We start from the raw sequence: 22,490 nt of genomic DNA, 5'->3' as shown, positions 1-22,490 counted from the left end.
CGGTGCTGTGAGTAAAAGCAAAAAGCTTTAATTTTAAATAGGAAGGACATTTTAATAGGGAGTTCCCCAAAAAATCTTGATCTAGGGGAAGAAGAGTAATTTTTTTTTTTTTTTTTTTCTTTTGGAGTTTTGCTTTTTGTTATTTTAACTTCAAATTTATAGCTAGGCTTGTGTTTATTCAAGTTGGTAATATCTTTTTTTTTGCTCTTAGAGGAAAATCTTAGCAGTTTTTACAAATACATATAGTTCAGTTAAAGACTTGGACTTTTTGTATCTTTTTTTAATCACTGTTTGTTATTTCCTAATCAATAGAGTTGGTATCATTGTCTTGATGCGTGAATCTTGTTTCTCTTTTCTTTGATATCTAGAACTCGCGTGTATATATGTCTTTGATATGTTGTTATTCTAGGAAATTTGGATCTTGTATGTAATGGAAAATCAGCTCTTCTATCGCATATTGTCCTTCTCATTAGACTTCTTTCGAATTTATATTTTGAGTACTTGCAGTGAGCTTACATTTGATTGTAACTGGAAGTTGGATTATATATTTAGAACTCTCAATTTGGGCAATGTCTCAAATTAACATGAAATCTGGTGTTGTGAAATATTTAAGAGAGTGGCTTAAGGTGATGATGACGATGGTACGATGGTGGGTGGATAGTCAAAATAACCCCTTACTTGCTGAGAAAGGAAAGACGAAGGGAGAACTAGAGAGAGCGAGGAATAAATCCAAAATTTTAGCTTTCGGAGGTATGTACATAAGCAAGTGAAATGACAAAATGCATCCGCCACCTAAGTTTTTAAGTTTTGCCACTTGGCCATTTTTACTTTTTTTTTTTTCCTTTTGTTCTTAGAGCCAGATAATTTTGGACCACGCAAACTCTTAATTGCTGAGATGATATTGCTTGTGATAACAGACAAATGAACGCAAGTAAAACTTAATTGTTCAAACTGATGTTAAACAAACGATGTCCTTCTCATCAATCACTAATCTCATTCGTAAATACTTTGTAGATGGTTGGTAATAGAAGCAATTCTCTTCTTAGTAGCAATGTGTATTTCATTCTCCGAGTGTTTAATCACTGAAATGTGGAAGTGTTAATAATAGAATTAATCTTTTATAAGTGTTTCTTAATTGTTGGATTTAATTTTCAAATTTCAATTTAGTTAGTTGTACGGATATTGAAGATGATAATTTCTTTTTCAAGTAGTTGGATTAAATAAGATAAAGCAAGAGAGAGAAAGACAAGACACCATTATTTATCCAATTTTTGTTCAACGGAGATTAATATGGACGAATTTTAATAGCGACCTGCGTAGAAAATGAAAATAAATAATCTCGAAAGAAAAAATAATACAACATATATATGTATATGTATATATATTCTGAGTACAAATTTATAATCCATACGTATCTTGTCTTTAACACGAAATCTTTTCCTTTGGTTAACAATATTTGTAGTTTTAACAATAACCGCAGTTTCCTTAAATCTTTTTTCCCAATAGACGCATGAGGTTGGGCGTAGGTGAATTTTTTTTAAGCCCTATTTTACTGGCAGGAGGTAATGTTAGATTAGATTATAAAAAATTCTTTGTTAGAACTTGGTACTGGTAAATTTTGTTGAGACCTGCAGGGAGTGATGATGAATGGTAATAATAAAAAGGTTCTTATTGTGAACACTGATAAAGATCGCCTATAGTGGGGGAAAGGGTGTCGAGTCTTAACCGACCTTGATACCATCCGGGCGAGCTGTCGGATACAGGAGCTCATTCAGTTATATCCCCGAGTCGTTCTCTCTCCTTCAATTAGCATCCACGGCATGTATCATAAACAGCACCGTGACAACTAGCTGCGGAAACCAAGGAGCAAGAACTAGCCAGGAAAGAGGAAATGATAGCACCTATTTAAAATACTCTATAAATGCTCTATCCAATCAAATTGACGCAATCTTTAAAATACAGAAGTATCATTCTGACTGGATGTGCTTTCCTGTGTTATTTACAAAATATATTTAGATTACAAATGAGAAAAAAATCAAGCAGGCATGCCATAAGCCTTAGTGTGTGCCCTCAGAAACCCAGCCTGAGACCATACTCTCATCCATAGGCTTTAAGCCACCGCATGATCTTGCCACCGATTCGAAGAGTTTTTCAATCTCTGGTGCACATCTTATGAAAGATCGGTTCCAGAAGTTGTACCGAGGATTCTGCATAAAAACACAAATCAATTTCCTAGAGAGAGAGGAGAGAGGAGAAGACATTCAAAAAATTAAAAAAGCAGCTGTGCAATGTTGCAACTAAGGTTTTTACCTTGATGAGCTCAATAAAAGTAATCAGAAGCCCCCATGGATGAGGTCGATTAACTATTAAGCGTTCCAAAAGGACTCTTGTGATCTGCTCCTGAATAATTTCCTGCACAAGGGCACACGTAAAATGTGAGAAACACAGGAATATGATGCTATTAGAGTACCTCAAACCAATCAGTTAGATCATACAATATATACACACTTTCATGTCCAACCAAAGACCTTAAATTAGTCTCTCCTTGAAATCCTATGCATGCTAATTGAGAAACCAAAACTATATGAGAATCCTGTTGCCACATCCGAGAATTCTGTCATGGGCAGTAGGATGCACAGAACATCATTACCAAGGGGTTTAGTGGGTTTTGCAACAGAATACTCCTGGTGTGGATTTGCACAAATATAAAATAATAACATGCACTTTAGAATACAATATGAGAAAAATATTCTACCTGGTTAGATTCAGCAAATAAATAAAGTAGGACGAAAGAGAAATAATGGGTGTGGTTGTTTGGATAGCGCAATTGGTTGGCAACAGCATTCAGAAAGAGGTATCGGCCTTCAGTGTCCAGTTCCACTATAAGAGTCTGGTAAATATCCAAAGCAGCATCCACCAACAATACAGCTAGAGGAGCAGTGTTTCCCGATGACTGTGAATGAGGTGCTCTTGCCTGCAGCTGTTGGATGGCCTGAAGTTTATGAAAATTTCAGTTTTTCTTTTTTTGAAAAAAAAGAAGAGAAATTATGTAGTACAATTGATCTTGGAGAAAGAAAAGATGAAAAAAGTTACACGCTCGAAATAAAATATTACAATCTGTATGCAGAAAAATAAACGACAAACATAAATATAATCATAGATGTTTGCTCAAATAATAAGAAGTGACTAGAAAAACATGGACTAAAACCAGAACACACCTGCATCCCAGCATAAAGCACAAGGGAGTTGATCAATGGTACGTTATAACGGGTACCAGCAGAGGCAGCTTCACTTGGTGAAAGTAGTAATCTCTGCTTCAACTCACTCAGGAACGAAGAACCTTGATGCCTGGTCTGAATAGAATTTCAAAAATAATAATTTGAGATATCCCCGAAAAGGATAACATTACTAAAACATAGGTACAAAATCAGTTCAGATAGATAAAAAGAGAGTTCATGAATTTTCAACGGGCAATACCATGAATATGGAAAAACATAATGAAGTAAAATCAGATGTGAAGAGACACTTTAGTGATGAAAGTAATAAATAAATTAGAAAGCATCACCAGTGCAATAGATGAGAAAGAATGCCAATTAGTCCTCAGCAATTTAAGAACTAAAAACAATTCACTGGGCCTATATTAACAACACAAATAGAAAAAAAATACCTTCAGATACTCGTCTACATCAGCTTTCATCTGCTTTGCTTTAAGAGCTGCATCAACCTCAGAGAGAATGTGAGGAGCCTCCCTTATTTCGGGTAGCAAATCAATCTACGAATGTGAGACAAGGAATCAAGTCCCCAATATCAGTTGCAGAAGCAAGAATTCGTTAACAGGAATTGTATAGATAAAGTAACACAACATTTACTAATCAGCAGGGCACCTTCAGGTTAGGAGTAGATGGATCTGGCAGCCTCATATTGCGGGGAAATGCAGAGAGGATAATATTACGCATTTGTATGCAGCTTGGAGGAATCACATCACAAAAAGTGAAATGATAGTCACATAGAAACTCAGGGAAGTCATGAAGCAGCACCAGCAGTACTCTTAGTGTACCTTTGTAAAGAAAGTGAACCTATAAAAAACAATAAAATGAATCAGAATAATCAACACAGTTAAGTCCTAATGAGCTGCATACATGCATCAAGTGGAAAAGGCATACAGGCATTCCTAGTTCAGCACTCCTTAAGAATGGCTCCAGGAACTGGAACAAGTCTACTAGCAACCGTTGAACATAGGGCCAACCCTTCTGAGCATTTCCAGTGAGCAATTTTGGCATGAAGCTCCTGTGGCTAACCAACTCAAGCCAAGCAAAGCTGAGAAAAATAATTAATGAAGTTAAGCATGCAGAGTCTAAAGAAGAAGCAACAACAAAGTTCAGGACCTTCCAGGTTTACTGATTAAGCATACCCAAGTCCATACTAAACATACAGTAAACCACCACTGTTATTAACGGTCAATTTCTGTGGCGTGGCAACAGTAAGCCTTGCATTTTACTTGGGAACTAAAACCATGAGTCAAAGAGATGGATGCATACCTCCTCTAACAAATTCTCAAAACTACAAAAAAATATATTGCATACAAGGTAAGCCTCTAGAATGCGGCAGGAAGAGCACTCTAAATTCTCCAACATTATCCTAATGGAACATACTCATTAACTTGGCTTAATTACTTTTGCATCTATGACTAAATATCGGTGACATTGCTTAGTTACAATTTTTAGCATGAAAAATGCCCAACTCTAATTTTTGTTTCAATTAGTCTCTTCAGAAACCAACTTGTCTACTTTTTCGTGTAAGTCAAGTAAAATTTTCTTAAGACCACAAACTGAGCAATTAAAGTTAAGTCATAGGACTTCCTCATTAACTAGCCATCAGAAATACAGGATGAAACATTCCCTATATGAGACGCAATTAATTGCATTATCCTCAACAAGCCAATCTTCGAAACAAATGCAGAATGCAAACCTGAATGCAGGAACTTTAAGGGGCTGCAAATTATGGAAAGCATTGGCAAAGGCCGTCAGGATCTGTAGGACGAAAAATTAATGTCAGAGCAGGAAAGACAATATAGTTCATCGTAAAAGCAACAAACCCTTACCTGAAGATTTGTACCATCAATAATCGGGTCTGGCGAAACAAGGTCCAAAAGCCAGTTCACAAACAGTCTGAAATAAGGTCTAGGGTTAAAAGATAATTTTTTCTCCTCTGAATCCTTCTGTATAAACCTCACAGTCACAGCCAAAATCTGTTGAAAGCCACAATTATTATAGAACACGTTAAGAAAGAAGGTAAGAAAATTGCAAAACAGTCTCTGGCCTAAGATTCACCTTAGATAAAAGGAAAAATCTATTCGATCCCTGCTCCACCTAACAGTTTAAAGATAAATATAATTAGAGAAATTACAATATGAAAGATCCAAAAAGCTGAAGAAAGCAGATTAAAAAGCAAGAATGTTTACCTTCAAGATTGAAAATACAAGTTTTGCATAAATATCAATGGCAAGGAAGGACAAATTCTGCCCTTGTTGAGGCGATTGTAGTGCACCAGAGTTGATCACCTCAGAAGACAAGCAATGTGCAACAGAGAGTTCCTGGGATAGATTCAAGGGATTACGTTTTTAAATTTAAACATATGTTAAAAGAAACACGTTAAAGCAGAAAGAGAGCTCACTGTGATGATGCGGAAAAAGCGGTCCGTCATATCATCTCCCTTCAACAGTCCATTTTGATGCAATTGTAGGATATAATGAGTAGAAGCTGCATCGTTTGCACCTGGAAGGTCACATATTCTAAACCATTCTGCAAATAACAAGGAAACCTACAAAAAATGACAGCAATAAGCACATTTAAATGGACAGCATAAGCTAATTATTCTGTCTCACCAACAGGGAAAAAACAAGATGCTCAAAATGACTTCTTTGTAATACATGTAGTTGATATGTGTTTGTACATCCACATGTTTGTGTCTATGCATGTGCCCACGTGCGCGGCGCGCGCGAGAGATGAAAACAAGCTGCCTCAAGGTACAACCATGAAGAGTTTGATATAGATTGGATTCTCATGACATATTAATATAGATTGCAACTCAATAAAAAGCATACACTCAAAACAACTAATTATACCTGTTCCCGGAAACCAGCAGGATCTGGTTCCACAGATTCCACAATGCTGTACTCTTCCCTGTTAGATGTAGACATAGACTGATTTGCAGCCTGTTTCAACAAAATGATGGAGTCTCAAGTCAGGATGGACACAAACAGGAAGAACAAGGGCATCTCAGCTGACCTTTTTATCTCTAGACTGTCTGCTCTTATCCTCTTTTCCCACAGTAAATCCAGATATCACAGCAGAATTAGCAACAGGATTCCTGACAATCTCAATAAGCTGTTGTAATGACTCTGAAGATCCAGGTTTTGCAGCAAGCTGAAAAAGAGAATGACTAAGAAACCACAGAAACAAGATAGCATCAACACAATCCAACTGAAAAAGAAAAGTTTAAATGAAACCAAACCTTAGCCAGCGCATCAACAAGATTGTGGAGCTCAGAAATAACTTTCGACTCCTCAACAACTAATGCTTGAATAAGTGAAATAGAAAATTCCGTTGCGCCCTCTGTACATTTCATGGAAATGATCAATTTGCATGAGCTGGGGTGGCATAGAATAAATGATAAAAGTTACCATATACGTACTATTCCTTCCACCATCAATAAGTTTTGCCATATGAACATTGTATTCTGCAAGATTGAGCAATTCACTGCGTATAAGGCCAACAGTAATATCTTTGTTGAACTTCCGCTCCTCATCTGAGTAGATCACCTGCAGGAAAGAAATGGAAACTGATAAAATAAAAACATACATCAATAGAAGTAAAATTCGCTGTAGTTTGACGCCAATAAATAGTACAGCATGGGACAAGGTCAAACAAAGTTCATGCCCTGAATGCGAAGTCACCATAAAAGCAGACCCTGATTTACATTAATTTCAATGGGCAAAAAACTGTGTTAAGACATACCCAGCTAGTGAGTTCTTTGACCACAAGCTTGCAAACATCCCGAATAGCAGCTAGAATTGCAAGACAAGCATTAACATGGAAATTGTTCGATGCATTTTCATATAAACCCTTGAAAACCTGTATAAAAATAAAGAAAACTCAAAACAGGAAATTGATTTAACACAAAATAACATAATAAGAGTTGGTCTGTCAATGGCTAAACTGGAAGGAAGCTGAAAACTAGCACCTGCAGAAAAGACAACCAGGCCATAACATCACAAGATTAAACCATCAATAAATGTTAAATCATACCTTTTGTGCCACAGCCAAGGCAGCCTCATCTCGGCTTACACATCTGAGAATGATCTCAGGAACCTCAGTAATTAATCCCTGAAGACAAGTTACAAGTGTGTAAATGCAAAGACAATAAAATAACCTTCTAAATAAGGATCTGATAAGTACAAGTACAGGTGGATAAATAAACTAGACGTTTGTTTAAGAAATCACAAGGAAACAAAATAACAGCTGTTTCATGTGATGTACACAACAAAGCATATGGCAGCATCACATACCGAGAAGAAGGCAAAGAAAGAGTACCTGGATTTCTACTTCTCTGCCATCACTACTAACCAAAGCTTCCAACTGAAACCATTTAAAAAATGCCATGTTAGCAAAAGAACATGATCATGTTTTAAACAGCAACAGTTAACGCAAAACAAAGAACATAAAAAGTTTGACCATGTCTTATTAATCTCAGAACTAATCGAGAAAGGTCATGAAAAAACATAAATACAAACAGCAGCAGGATATGCCAGATGTTCCAAGTAATCAACAGAATATATATAAAGAGGAAATCAAAGGGGAAATGAGACGGTTTCAGAAGATACCTTCTGTGCAACAATCTGATATTTATCCAATGCATCCCTCGTGTTCAATGTAGGCTCAGAAGCACTGGTCACAAGTCGATCAGAAGCAGCTGATGAAGATATTGGTTGTGAAGAGATTCCCAACTCCTATTAACAGATTGAAAAGACACATCAATAACAGTGATAAAGCTTTTGACAGCATGAAATAGAAATAAAGATGACTCTCTTCACCTTTACAGTATCAGAAGTATCCCCTGAATGTTCAGAGGCTGGAGCAGCAGAAGAAAATGAAACACTTGTAGCACTGTTTTCAGAATTAGGCTGGATTGCACCATCAGTTGCCCCAATATGAATAGAAGATGAACTGGGACATAACATGAAAATACATATCTAAGAATTCATATTGAAAACTACCAATAAATAATTGTTGAGCAAATACCTAAGAATTGCAGCAGAATTAGATTCAGTGGCATCAGAGCCCATGTCCAATGTCCGAGAGACTGCTTCAAATCCTACATTTCCAGGAGCGGAAGAGTAGCCTGGATTGAGTTGTCCTGACCCTGAACCATATGCACCAGCCAAAGCAGTAGAGACAGCAGAAGTCGAGGAACCCATAGGGATAGTATGAGAGCCCTGGCCGGATTGGTTTTGCCATGGAAGCCGAACAAAGTCCTGAAAGCAAAGGGAAGATGAAGGGGTACATCCAGTGCTGTCATTCGGCAATGAGCCAATCCATCGGAAAACAAATCAACAGGTACATACCTCATAAACTCGCTGTTGAGAGACAGACAGGTGACCTGGTTTAGGTCGGAGGGCCTCAGGTACGACACCCATAGAACCTTGTGAATACAAGTTTGCATCAAAAAATGTTGGACCAACACCGTCTCGATGCTTCCTTCTCAAAGAAAGTTGTTGGGCTATTTCCGCATCAATGGTTTGTATTGCCTACACATCATTCAAACATGGATAAGAGATTCAACTAATTCATAGCACTTTAAAACCCATGTTACAACAAGAGCATCATTTTCATCTGAACCACAATCCTTTCAGCATCAAGAGTTTTTAGGCTCTTCTCAAGTCCCGTCATTTTAATTTGAATATCGTACTGATGTCTGAACAGGCAGATTAAAATATGGCTTACTGGGTCATTTTGTGAACACCACAGGCCAATCACTCAAAAGTACTAGCTTAAGTTGCTCCTGGGCTCATCCAGCCTAATGAAGATCTATCTAGTTTGCTACCAATATGGGATGTGGATTGCTACCAATTTAGTTCCTGTAATACCAACTAAAGATGACTAGCACGGAATAAAATAATGATTCCAGCTCAAACAATAATTCCTACTCAGTGTTAGCCCAAAACAGAATCAACAAAGAATAACAAGACATTGCAGATGGTTGGTAGATCTAGTCCAACTCAGATACATTACAGCTATAGCCAGAGTGGCATTATTTGAGGCACTCGGCCTAACCTACAGCATATAATTTGGGATGTGAAACCGCAGATCATCTCAGCCAACTTCGTCTATTGCAAATAAGCGACACTAGCTTTCCAATGCCTAACTAGCTATCTACTCATATTCAAGTAAATAATAATCACTTATTCATTGCATGTTGCCATTGGTATAACTAATCCTTGTCCAATCTTTTCCTTTCACATCACTTAAGACGTGAAAAACATGATCATAAACACAGAAAATAAATTATTTATGTTAGAAGTGAAAGTAAAACCTTATCTGTAGCAGCCTGCTCAATTGCTGCACAACCAAGATCAAGGTTATCATTTGTAGCAAGTTGCACAGCATGCTCCAGAAGGTCACTTGTACTATTCAAACCCTGAAGCGAATTCCTTAGTTGAGTTGATATTGAATTACGTAAGGGTTCCTAGCAACCAAAGACATAATATCAGTAAACCATACTACAGCTGTTTTCTTCACAAAACCAAGCAAGCAAACAGGAAAGGAAAACATAAAAAAAATCCCCGTGATGAAGAGTACAACCTTGCATGTTACATGAGCTAAGCTTCCAGCCAAACTTGCAACCATCAAGTGTGCTGCGTTATATATCCGTGTCTCATCAGATTCCATCGCGTAATCCTATAATTCAGCATAATGCAATGACAAACATCAGAAGATGTCCACATGGAAATAAGAAAATGGAACTCTGAAAGGATAGAGTGGTCATATTTGAGGGTGCTAACAACAAAATGTGTGGATGATGTAATGAGCAAAGGCAAGAAAAGGCAAGAAAACAGGATTAAGAAAATAAGGCACAAGACCGTTCAAATAGCAAATGAGATGCTTCATGACTTATTAAGAAAAAGTTTTAAATCAATTCAGCTCGTAAACCTTCAAAACAAGCTCCTTAGTCGTCTGGGTAGCTATAGAGACACTACGCTGAACGATGCTAGAAACTATCTCTTTGACAGCTCTATCCATTACAAGAGGAACCAGTCTGCAATATACAAATGATATGGAGATTATCATAATACAGACAAACTAAAAAGAAGAAAAAACAATTGTACCACCAGCTTCAAACCTTTGAAAATGCAAGTGCAAGCCCCAAGAATTGAATTTTTGGTTGATAATAACAAGAGTTCCAAAGTTAGGTAATGCTGTGGGAAGCTGCTAGGCATACACGAAGTGATAAGTCAGTAACCAAAAAATTTCAATTTCTCCTTAAGATCAGAAAAAGAAAACAACTGACCTGGCTGACAGAGAAAGGTGACTGATTGGGAGTAGCTTGGAATAGTCCTTGACCAGGAGGAAGCTGATCAGACATGCCTAGTGCAGCTAGTTTTTCATCCTCCGTCAATGTCCCAACAGAAAGATTAACAGGAGCAGCATACTAAAACACCAAACAGATTAAGATACAAAAAAATGTCGTAAAGACTTGGAAAAATACTAGACCACATGGACACAAACCTGAGGTAACAAATGTGTATGGCCAACAGCGTTAGGTGGGTTGGCAACCTCTAGTGGCAAATCAACGTGATTAAGCGGAGATATTATTCCAGGTTTAACTTCAGGAACAATCTGTGGCTGAGATACTCCAACATCTTTATTAGAGAAATCAGGGTTCCCTTCCATCTCTCTCTTTCGATCTTTCAAAAGAGAAGTGGGCGCTATGTCCTTCATATCTACACCAAGGTTTTTGAATAGAACCTGAATGGCAAAAGAAAATAGAATATCATTCAGTATGGCTTAGAAATGCATATGACCATGCAACTGGGAGCTTACACAACATAGCTCTATACCTCTATGTCAAACTTGAGATTCATTTTCAAGTTCGGCATTGAGTAGATCTCTGCAAGCAATCCAAGAATTCCCATAGTCCAAGGATTAGGAGGTTGATAGGCTAGACTGCTCTGGCATGGCTCCAGAATCTATAGTGAGTAATGGGATTCAAGTGTCAGATCACTAAAAATTATACAAAACACAATATTGCCATCCATTTAACCATACCTTGGAAGTAAATGGAATAACAGCAATCATCAAGCCCTTCTCATATGCCTGCACAGTAAAAAAGCAATCCCCAAATGAACACCGAGAACGGTAACATATATTTCTCAAAGGCCATGATTTATTAAAAAGAATAGTTGGGGATTGCTAACAATTCACAACATTCTGTTGGTACAAAATTACCTCTATGATCAGAGATTTTGGATCTATCTCACGACCCCTCAAGACATGATTCCTACCAATAGTTAATTTCCCAAGCCAGCTTCCCAAATTTTTTAGCAATGAACGCTCTTCTGAACTCGATTTTATTAGCTCCGAACCTAAGAGAACCTGAAATGAGAAAAAGACCAAACAAATATCATTTCCTTTTCCTCTTCACTAAAAAGGATGTTGCACCAATGAGTCAGTTTGTAGATATAAGGTGGTATGAACCCGAACCTTGCAGTTCTCATAAGTTGCCTGGACGATCTCCTTATTCAAGGCCTTTGAGCTAACTTTATCAAGGAACTTCAAGTACAAATCATGAAAATTAGGCTCAATGCTTGCCCTGCAAAGAAATAAATCACATACGATAATGAGAACCAGGGAATCTAATAATGACAGCATGGCAGGGAATTCTTTTGGGGGAAAAATAAAACTTATCATCATATTATTTCATAGAAAGATGCTAAAGAATGTGTGCACGCAACCTTAAATTCATATAATTAAACAAGCCAATAAAATGACAGCGGTAGCAAATAAAATAAAATAAAAAATCAGCATGTCCATATACAAGCAATTTATATGAAGACATAGAAGAGAAATCACAGAATATTCACGCATAGGCGGAATCGTTTCACATATAACAAAACAGTTGCATCCTTTCTGTATTTCAGAAATACAGACTGAGCAAGGATTGTGATAGAATGTGATTTGTTTTAAATACTCGAGACTATAATGGAGTCATGTTAAAAGTAAGAACCAAAAATCATTAGACTAGCATACGGTAATGCAATACAAACAGCCATTGGTCTTTTTCATATAAATTCCATTTGTTTATTCTTTTTGTCCTTTGGAGTCTGAGCCATTACTCACTAATCAGAACACACAGACATGAACATAAACATACATATATACACACACACACATCAAGAAGTCATGATTTTTTTTCACTTTTTGTGGACAAATTTTGGTTTGTAGTAAAATTTGACAAATACAAAAATCAAAACTAATGGAAACAGTTTTGTCAAACTATATAGCTCACACAAAAAGAACACGAGTAATAATGCAAAGTATGACATAATAATTAATAAAATAATCATTTAGTATAATAATTTTTAGGAATTAAAACTAATAACAATACTTGTAGCAATCATAAAATGGAGGTACAAATTCATTGATCTCTTTTTCTCCCCATTTAATTACATCTAAATTAAGGCTAAAAGTAATGAACCTAAGCAACGAATTGATGCTATTTATTAAACTACAAAGAAGCAAAGAAAACAAATAATTAATCTTATTCATAACTTTTCCAACAAAATTATTTTTAGTCCATTTTTTGTTAACATCTCTTAGTTTTTGTATCTATTTTATCTGATATTTTTCATATGCATTAATTTGATTGAAGATGTAGAAGGTATACATTTACATTACTTTGTATTTTCAACCAAATTACCAACAAGAGGATCAACTATTCTAAGTTAAATGCTGGTCTTGTGCACAAATGAAAATAGAAGGGTTGATTGCTATTTTACAAGGGAGACAAAGCCTTTTGTTTTCCTTAAATGCAATTTTCCCACAAAACAAGTGGGCAGTTGCACCCTTAGTACATAATGTTGCTTCACCACTGAACTCATAGCATAAGAGTCAAAAACATATTTAAAGGGTATGCATACAGCTAATGATCCCCCCAAGCCCCCATGTCTCCCCTTTCTCTGAAACTGGCATTGCCTGGCCAGATAAGCAGAATGTACATATTGGCATACTTGGAGAGGGAGACACAGAGAGAGTGAGAAAGATGCACAAGTGCATGGGATTGGGAAAGCAAATATATACAACTTCTGACCTTTTCATAACCATATACTGGGCAAACCAGGGATAATATTGCTCTTTCAATATTTCAGTGAATTCTTTTGCTTTAGCTTCAATATTTGCAGCTGAAATATTATTAATTATGAATGAAATTTTGTCCTGAATCTCAGATGCTGGAGCCTGTATGAAGAAAGAAGAAACGGGATAGTGAGCAACTGAACAACTTAAAACGACAAGATATACTAATTAAACAAGCAAGGATGATCCAAATAAAGGAAAAAAGTTTTCATTTATGCAATTGATAATATTTATTATGGTCCTGAATATTCATGTACCTAGGCGTACCCTTAGCTTTTGACAGATTTGATCAACTAAAAGGCAGAAAGGTACCTCAAAACCCAAAAAACATTAGCTTTACAAAAGACAGTAAGTAATGACAACTTTTGCAGGCTTGACAATCTTCAACCAAGAGCTATTTGCTAAAGATCATAAACTCTCCCAAGAGAAAGTAAAGGCCAATGCACGTATGTGAGTTACAAATAAACTATCAAGGTGTGAAACTTAAACAATCCAGAAACTTTTAGTTCTTGGAAAATTAAACATTTTTTCTACAAAGACAATGACTTTGAGAAAAAAACACATCCACTTGATGCCCTCTACATGAATTTTGCATTGCAGAGCCTTTGATGGATCCTGAATTTTTAAACTGCTTAAGGTGTAATAGATCTAATCCATGACAAGATAACCAGTACCAACCAACAGCATACCTCTATTGGTGTTTCCCTTCTCTCAGCAGCAGCTTCAAGTGTTCCAATGTTCAAAGCAGAGCCAAACTCTGCACAGAAACTGGTTTTATAAGGCATCTTAAATAACACAAGGCATGGCAGCTTAATGGAAAGAAAATAAAATAGAAAATTATATGCTGATAACAATAGGATTACTGGTAGATGTAACTCCTCGGGAAGGACGGATGAAACCATGAGAAGAAGACAGCATAGCTGTAGCACCGGCTGCACTCTGCAATTGAAACTTCAGAAATAAGATAAAGCAATAAAATAAGATGGAAAAATTGGCCATGCCACATGTAATTAGTGCAGAAAGCATACCTTCTGAGCGATTGAATTATCACTCAACGGAGCAACTGAAGATTGCCCTCCAGAAGATAAAACAGATTTGGTGTCATTAGATGAAGCCAGAAAGACTTTATGGCGCTCATCAAGAGGACTTTCATGTCTCTGTTGAACATTCAGCGTAGAAGAAAGTTGCTGCACAGACTGTGGAATATTGACGCTAATCAACTGCATCAACCCACATTAGGGAACAAAAGAACCAAAATTTGTTAGAATCATTCTACATATTTATCTCCAATCACAATTGAAGCAACTGACACATTTTTCTTTAAGATCTCTACTCAAGACAAGCATATCACACTTAAAGAGGCTTCAATTGATACTTGTATACAAAAATGAAAAGAAGAATCAATAGTCCAAGAATTGTTGTACGTCAATTTTCACATGAGGTAATGCATGATTATAAAGTATAAAGATTGAGCCTACTGTCAGAGGGAGTATTTATCCATAGTACGAATCAAATTTGTTGCTGAATTTCTTTGGAATATCTACAATGTAATAATGGACAATTGTTCGTGACAAATGTGACAATCTGTAAGACTTGACTAGTGATAAAAGTTTACTGTACATGATGGAAAAATAAAATAAAAACAGCAAGATACCTCCCCATTCCCCGAGCTAGCCTGAGATAAACCATGATGATGAGAAGCAGAACCATTATTTCCATCAGATTCCAAATGACCTGATGAAATCCTGGCAAGTTGCCGTTCGATAAAAGAAACAATTTCTGAATGAGTGGTACGCAGATGAGATATCTGTAAAATATGATTGCAGTACTGTGGCCACTCAATCAGGCGATCTACAAACTGATCCAAGGCCTTGGTCCCAAAGATAAACATCTGGAAGCAGAAAACCCATTACCAACATAATACAATAACAACCAGCAAAAAAGGAGCATTGTCCACAAGGAGATGAACAAACTTTGGAATCTGGAGGTTTGCGTAGTGCATCTAAAACACCGCGCAAGGCGATCCCAAGAGTTAGATGAGTTACAAGCTGGTGCTTGATAACAGAACCTGAAAAAGGATTCACAATCAGCACTACACAAATCTGCTTAAAGTTCATGGTATTAATTGTATACTCGCATAATCTCAAATGCTTGGGGTAGAAATATACAAAACAGTCCCAACAAATCATCAGACACATTATTATGTCTAATCCGCATGTATCTTAAGCACAAAAAAAACAAAGAATAGCAACACCATATCAAGCAAGTTCGTTCCCTATTTTTAAACATCCCTTCACCTAATAAATAGACAGCATATCATATTTCCACAATCATTCACCACAATTAGCTCCATTTGCAAAGAGCCAAGAGGATGGTTCAAACCAAAAAACTTGCAGGCCATGTTAATAGAAAAGGGCATATTGCCAAATGTGGAAAATGGAAGTACAAGCTATTATGCAATGATAATTGAACCAAAATCAGCATCACCAATATCCTCCACAATAAAATAAACTGAAAGGGAAAATGTATTTAAGAAATCATCTTTTGCTGGAATTTGGAAGAAGAAACAATCAAAATTGGTTATCGGTGCAAAATGTGTTTGATTAATCACAGAACTTCTTGAGGGAATAGCGGAACCAAACATAAAATGTTGGCGCTGTGCCACTGACTGCCGATGATAAAACCATACTCCCACGCATAATTTCCTCCCTATAACCACGAAATATATACAAACACACACAGCTTATGAAAATACTGATAAAAATAACAATTAGTTGTGTATCCTCAAATAACAGAGAAAATAATGCAAAGCTCAGAACTAGCATATAAACTTAAGTATGATAAGATACAAGGAAAATTTGACAATGAATTCAGAAACACAAGCAAGCATCCCAGTGTTATATTCTAGAACTGAAACTCACCAAATAGAACGGCAGCAATTTTTAATTGTCTTTCAGGATATTTGGGGAAAAACCTGTACTCCTCAAACAGATTGCCAATCATGCACTCAAAAATTAACTGCTCCCTGTCATTTATTCCAGTTAAACATAAATACTATAAGAAAATTAAAAAAAAAAAAGCTCAATTTGTTTAAATTAGCTATAATCCATGAACCAGACAATGTATTACAGATTCACGATATATCATTACCATAAAACCGAGTCAAGATTTTATAGTGGAAGCTAACAAAGTAACAAGATAGAAGGTAAATTAGTGCAAGGTAAGTTGTAGATTTAAAAACATAAAAAAAAGCTTTGACAACAACCTTCTCACGGGAGATTCTTTAAATCGGGCAAGCATTTGAACCATAGCCTCAATTGTCAACTGACCAGAAAACATTTGATGGAAGTAAGAGTTTGCTTCTGCCTCAACATCATCAGAGAACGGTTCAGGGGTAGAAGAATCTGCAGAGCCACCATTCTGCAGCCTCGGATTAGAATCCGTAATTGTTATATGCAACCTTTCCATTTCGTCAGAAAGTTGACTAGAGATGATTAAGCCTGTCTGAGCTTTAAGTACCTGAAAATACTAAAGGAGTGAGAAAGCTGTATAAATAATGAAGATGGACTGGACAAAAAAAGAGCAAGTGTGGGACCTTCAGGAAGATAGAGCTAGCCTCCATATAAATATTCACAACAGAACTAGCATGATGGAAAGGTTTGCTAGAAAATTCCTGCGATCCGCTAAGTTGGACCTCCTTCAAGAACTTGAGACATTCCTGAAAAGTTGCAGAATAAAATTCAGCACATCATTTCCAGTATTATTATATCTTACCTAGACTAAGAATATCAGATTTCCAGCATGCAGTAAAATATAGAAACCTATATAACCACTAGCACCATGCTTAACTGCACAAGTGGGAGACAACCAGCAAAGATTACCTCAAAGAAAAAATCCTTGTATGCAATTAAATTAGTAGTCAGCCACTTCTCAAGGTCTATAAGTTCTTTTCGTGAAGCTAGGACTGCCAATCTGATACCAATAGCATATGGAATCATGTCTAACACTGATGACAGAATCTGCAACAAGAACAAAAAATGTAAACTAAGCAAAGTAGAGAAATGCAAAAGTTAAGGAATTACATAAAATAAATAAATAAATAAAATAAAAATCAGAAACATAAAAGACATTGAAAGCTCCTATAAATCGCCAACCTTTCAAATTTTGTTATCGTATTTCATTGCGGAAAAAAAGCATCATGGTATATTATAGCAAAATTAAGCATTTCATCCTAAGTTTAACCTTTAGCTCTTGGCAGATGTCCAATATCTTGATCGTGCAGTCTGGCTCAATGTTGTAAGCATCTACAAATCCCCGCACAACAACATTAGGATTTATGTGCCAGAGGTAAAGTATCATACCGCTACTTGTGGTGCTTTTGATTATCATAGGAAAAACAGTAAAAGACACTTCATATTGGAGAAGTTTATATGCAGTCTGCAATCATGAGGAAATTTTTTGTCAGACAATATTAAGTGCAGGAGAATAAATTAATAAAAATACTTATATTAGAAATAAATCTAGAGAGATACATTGATATGTGACATCCCAAGAAGTAAGATTTCCGGACAGTGCTTGAGAGGATATTCAAGGATTGATCGAACAGAACTAGAATGTCCCCTCTCAGCTAGTTGACAAAGCACTTCCAGTAGGTCAAGAGACAACCATGCATGATTTGCATGCCCAACCTGAAGCTTTTGTCCATGTACTGCATCATTATAGACCTGAGCAAACAGTTCTTGACTAGTCACAACCTAATACATTACATGATAATGGAAGTATAACTGGTCGGAAAGGATATCATACCAGCTGCCTCCCGGAATGGGCAAAGGTAAACACTTCTGGTGGTGCCAATACGGCATATTTGAGAAGAGATAGTTGACCAAGAGCATTTTTCCAAACAGACCCGCAGAGAACATGGACAGGGAACAGATCCTAATAGATAATTCACATAAAGTTCAGAACTAACAAGAAAGAAAACTTTTCTATTAGATACAATCCTGAAACAAACAAAAAATTTAAAATAAAATAAAATTATATAGATAAAGCACATTAAAAAGATATACCTGGGAAGCATGTCTATATACAGACATGAAGAAAGAGAATGCTTCCTCATTAGGGATGTAAAATCCCTCGTAATCCATATTTTCCACCACTTTTATCCAGTTGGTACCAGGAGCCTGTTTTTGCATGCATGCATGGTAACAAAATGCACTTCAGAAAGCTGGCAATTGCCACATTCAAAAACAAAAGTAACACATGAACAGAAGTAAACTCACAAGTTGCTTGATTGTCTTTACAAGGATGTCAATATCCCAAGAGCCTAATGGTGGGAGATCAGTGGAAATGCTGCAACCAAGAGCTAAGCCAAAGTTTGAAAATGTGCTTTGGTTCTCCTCAAGGCCAGCATGGTTCCGAGCAATAGTCCCGAGTATCTTTGAGATAGTGCTCTCAGTCAGTGGCAAAAAGTTGGATAATATCTCTTTGCAGTGTGAGGAATCAAATGTGCATCCATAGCCCAATTCCTTTACAATTTCACCAGCGTTCATCTCCTTCTCCATTTCAGCTAAAAGTGCATCAAATTCATTTTCCTGGCATTCATGGAACAGATCCATATTCCTATGAAAGAAAATGTAATCCATCAATATCAAAAGCTTGACAAGAAAATATACCTATAAACAATCATAAGCTGTATGTAAAGCAAGAGGATTAACAGTGGAGAAAGGATTAGAACCTCAAGAAATTGGCCTCACGCATTTCATCTGAAAGCAGTGGAGTTAGAAAGAAGGGGAAAACATCTTTTGGTTGTACCAAGGATAACATCTGCAAAAAGGGATCTACATGTTTGGTATGACCCTCAGACTGCTGGAGGAACATAACAATATTCTGGATTTGCTGGGCGGAGTTCATGGAAACTGGATTAGAACACAGTTCCTCAATTTGAGCAATGCAAAATTTCTTTGCTGGAGATTGGAGAAAAGTTGTCAATAACATATGAGAAACTATAAGCAAAATAAAATAACGAAAAACAAATCCATCGCATAAAAATCTAATACCCACCCCCCATTCTGGTTTCGATATTCTCAGAATCAGACAGAGCAAGACCAATGGCGATTTTTTCAGACAGAGATAAATGCAACACATTAGAGAAATTGTCTAGGAATTCTTCGCTAATCTCTGAGCTTCTAAGCGACTGACAAAGCACAGTACTGAAATTTGGTCTGTCCAAAAGAAACTTGAAAATTGAAAGAATAACCGGTTGCAGCTGCATGTTTTTCAAGTCTGTCCGTTGGAAATTCACATGTTCCAAGCAGGTTTGAAGCACCACAATGCTTTCGTCAAGTCCATTTTCAGTAAACTGCCAGTGAGAACTCCAGTGAACAATGGCATATATACAAACTAATACTGACAGCTTGAATCTTTCGTTTTACTATCTAGTTGCTAAAACAACTATGTAACTCCCTGTTAAGCTCGAACAAAATCTAAATAGTTAATCGACTTTTATTAGTTTTTCCTTTTTTTAAGAAAATAATGAAAAAGAAGCACCGAAATCTCAAGAGATCAAAAATATTCAAGAAACCTAATCTCATTTTAACCAAAAATAAAAAAAGGAAGATCAACAAGAATCCATGTAGCCAAAAAAATTTGCGATATGTTAGGGTTTCAGTGAAGTAAACCTGATAATTAAAAGAAAATTAATGATCAGAGTGCAAGAGCGAAAGTGTTAGTATACTAAAAGCAGAAGATACATACCTTACAAAGTTCTCGAAAAACAGAGTCGAGGTTGTCTTCGTTCAAGCTGTGAAGCAAGAACCGTACCTGATTTGATATTGTTGATGATAACGTCGGCATCGCTGCGAGAGAAAAGGAGAGACGGACTGATCAATTAGGGTTTGTGAAGGAAGAGTTTCCGTTTTGACAAGCAGAATAAATGGAATGCGATTTGAAGATTAGGGAGGACTGAGAATCGTCGAGAGAGATAAATGTGAGACTTCCCGTTTCAATGTTGTATCTCAAGCAAAACAAGTGCCTTGTCTGGGTTACGCGTCAGTTACCCGCGGGTCCTCTATGCTGGCTTTTATTTGTGCCACGTTATTGATCAAATTATGGTATTTTTTTTTTATTTCTTAGAGAGTCTCTTCTAAATTTATTTTCTACGTATGCTTTTTATAATAGAAAAAGATATAATTAAATACCAACTTATTAACTGATAAATTATTTTTATCAAAATTAAATTTATTATTATTAATAATATAATTTTATAAATTAATATATGATTTAATATGAGAATTTTTATCACTTATTTTATCACTTTCAAATAATAAAAAAATCTATAGCTAATAAATTAAAAACTAAATTGAAATTTAATATTATAAAAGCAAATAATCCATCTACCATGGCTAAATTTATGCTGTTTGTTTATTATGTAATATCTAATAATAATAATCTTTTACCATTATACTATGAATATATTTTCATAGATTTTCTTTTTTTAATTCGAAGGGTCATTTGTTGTTTATAACCCATCAATTTCAATTTTTTTCTATTAGGTCTACTGCTCATATTGTTCCACTCCAAACTCAATTTTCCAGTTGGTTGAAAACTCTATTATTTATTATCTACTTATGGCAATTTTTATAAAATTGGATAATAATTTAATTTTTTATTCTTTATTTTGGTAATTACATTGAGTAATATGGGTGGAAGATTTTGGCATATTTTTAACAATAATTACACAAGAAAATAAAATAAAATAATTAATTAATTTTAAATTCTATATTTATAAATGATTTGTTATTATCACTAGTTGAGAGATTGTGTTAATTTTATAAAATGTTGAAAATATAATTAATTTACGAATTGAATTTTCTGCATATATTTGTAATTTTTTTTTTCTTATGGATTTGCAGTAATACTATTTAAATAACCAAATTAACCTTTTATTTTGTTGGAATGCTTAATCAATAATCATATGACCGTTGAATATTGATTCTTTTTTGTTTTGTTTTCTTTTGATGATATTGAGATTTTTAAATCATTTAAATAAACACTTAATAATTTTTCAAAGAAAAAAAAATTTACAAATTAATTAAATAATAAAGTAACAAATTATATGTTGTTTCCACAAAACTTAATTATTTAACTATCGAGATTTGATTATCTCCAATATTATTTAAAATAATTGAAACGATTGTGATTTGGAGATGAATAGTAAAGTGAAGTGTTAATTTATTTTTATTTTTATTTTATTATTTTAGTTATGGCCTCAGATTGATCATACTTAAAATTTATATAACTAAAAAAATTAGTCATGTCTTACCAAATTAATGACACTTTTGAGACTCATGATACTAAATTTTTATTTATATTTTTTAAAATTAAATATCAGCATTTTATGATTTTATACATAAGAAAATTTGCATAAAAAATAAATAAAAGAACTAATATTCATTAATTTATTTAAATAAAAACCAAAGATTTTAATTGACTAATTGTCACAACCAAATTTATTTATTTCTTTTTTATTAATAATTAATATTCATTAGCATGTCATTAAACATGTCATTTGCATCATGATTATGTATGATCTATTTTATTATATTATGTGGTAGATAAATAAATTATTTAGTTACATATTGATTTAATTGAAAAGTAATGATTTTGGACTAAATTGGAAAGTTAGAAAGAAAGAGGATTAAATTGTAAAATTGCCTATTTTTACACCAATATACCACCTCTTTCGTTTCTTCATTTTTACACGTGCTTTCCTATTTCCTCTTCTTCTTTGTCTCTTTCATTCTTCTCCTTTTCTTCTTCAAATCTTGATTTCCTAATCAAACTCTACAAACTTTTAGTAAGTGAAAATCTAATTCTTTTTTTAAGTTTGAAAGATTTGGGCTTTCTTAATCAAGAGAAACAAAGGTGAGTAATTTTAATTTCTTGATTTTGCTGTAAATTAGGATTAATGATATGAAATTGTTGATGATTATGTGTTTTGGAATTGTTTAATCAAGAGTGAACATGTTATTACTTGTGATCTTGAAGCTGAAATTTCTGGGTAGATTTTTCACCTCTGATTTC

The 22,490-nt window shown here is 35.2% G+C and overlaps 1 protein-coding gene across 2 annotated transcripts; it reads right to left on the bottom strand.

Moving 5' to 3' along the window:
• Positions 1-1,911: 1,911 nt before the first annotated feature.
• LOC8265839 (CCR4-NOT transcription complex subunit 1) lies at positions 1,912-20,452 on the bottom strand. 2 transcript variants are annotated; one of them, XM_048370409.1, is made up of 51 exons: positions 20,163-20,452; positions 19,470-19,767; positions 19,144-19,372; positions 18,689-19,028; positions 18,476-18,589; positions 18,216-18,344; positions 17,942-18,133; positions 17,652-17,846; positions 17,291-17,428; positions 17,005-17,127; positions 16,675-16,928; positions 16,331-16,434; positions 15,383-15,477; positions 15,064-15,300; positions 14,438-14,629; positions 14,273-14,348; positions 14,099-14,166; positions 13,366-13,511; positions 11,760-11,868; positions 11,505-11,651; positions 11,325-11,372; positions 11,117-11,245; positions 10,785-11,024; positions 10,567-10,707; positions 10,399-10,484; positions 10,209-10,314; positions 9,861-9,956; positions 9,592-9,744; positions 8,624-8,806; positions 8,301-8,533; positions 8,093-8,225; positions 7,883-8,008; positions 7,593-7,637; positions 7,308-7,385; positions 7,017-7,133; positions 6,694-6,820; positions 6,514-6,614; positions 6,288-6,425; positions 6,125-6,214; positions 5,674-5,820; positions 5,462-5,593; positions 5,331-5,369; positions 5,102-5,248; positions 4,969-5,030; positions 4,164-4,317; positions 3,885-4,076; positions 3,668-3,772; positions 3,219-3,353; positions 2,756-2,992; positions 2,311-2,412; positions 1,912-2,207 (listed from the first exon to the last, which is right to left on the bottom strand). In XM_048370409.1, the coding sequence occupies exons 1-51, from the start codon at positions 20,259-20,261 to the stop codon at positions 2,058-2,060; spliced, it is 7,257 nt and encodes a 2,418-aa protein (XP_048226366.1). In that variant the 5' UTR covers positions 20,262-20,452; the 3' UTR covers positions 1,912-2,057. The 2 variants fall into 2 exon arrangements, with proteins under 2 accessions (XP_048226366.1, XP_048226367.1); XM_048370410.1 differs by lacking the exon at positions 19,470-19,767.
• Positions 20,453-22,490: the final 2,038 nt, after the last annotated feature.

Source organism: Ricinus communis, chromosome 1, assembly GCF_019578655.1.
Source record: "Ricinus communis isolate WT05 ecotype wild-type chromosome 1, ASM1957865v1, whole genome shotgun sequence".
NCBI classification, from domain to species: Eukaryota; Viridiplantae; Streptophyta; class Magnoliopsida; order Malpighiales; family Euphorbiaceae; genus Ricinus; species Ricinus communis.
This window is presented reverse-complemented; position numbering and strand designations above follow the sequence as displayed.

What these genes read in the sequence shown, in the direction of transcription:
- LOC8265839 (XM_048370409.1), bottom strand. Translation starts at nt 20,261, where the DNA reads ATGCCGACGTTATCATCAACAATATCAAATCAGGTACGGTTCTTGCTT. An exon ending in TCAAAGAACTCACTAGCTGG is followed by an intron (nt 6,821 to 7,016) that starts GTATGTCTTAAC and finishes TCTTTCCTGCAG; the next exon opens with GTGATCTACTCAGATGAGGA. An exon ending in TATTGATGGTGGAAGGAATA is followed by an intron (nt 6,615 to 6,693) that starts GTACGTATATGG and finishes TGAAATGTACAG; the next exon opens with AGGGCGCAACGGAATTTTCT.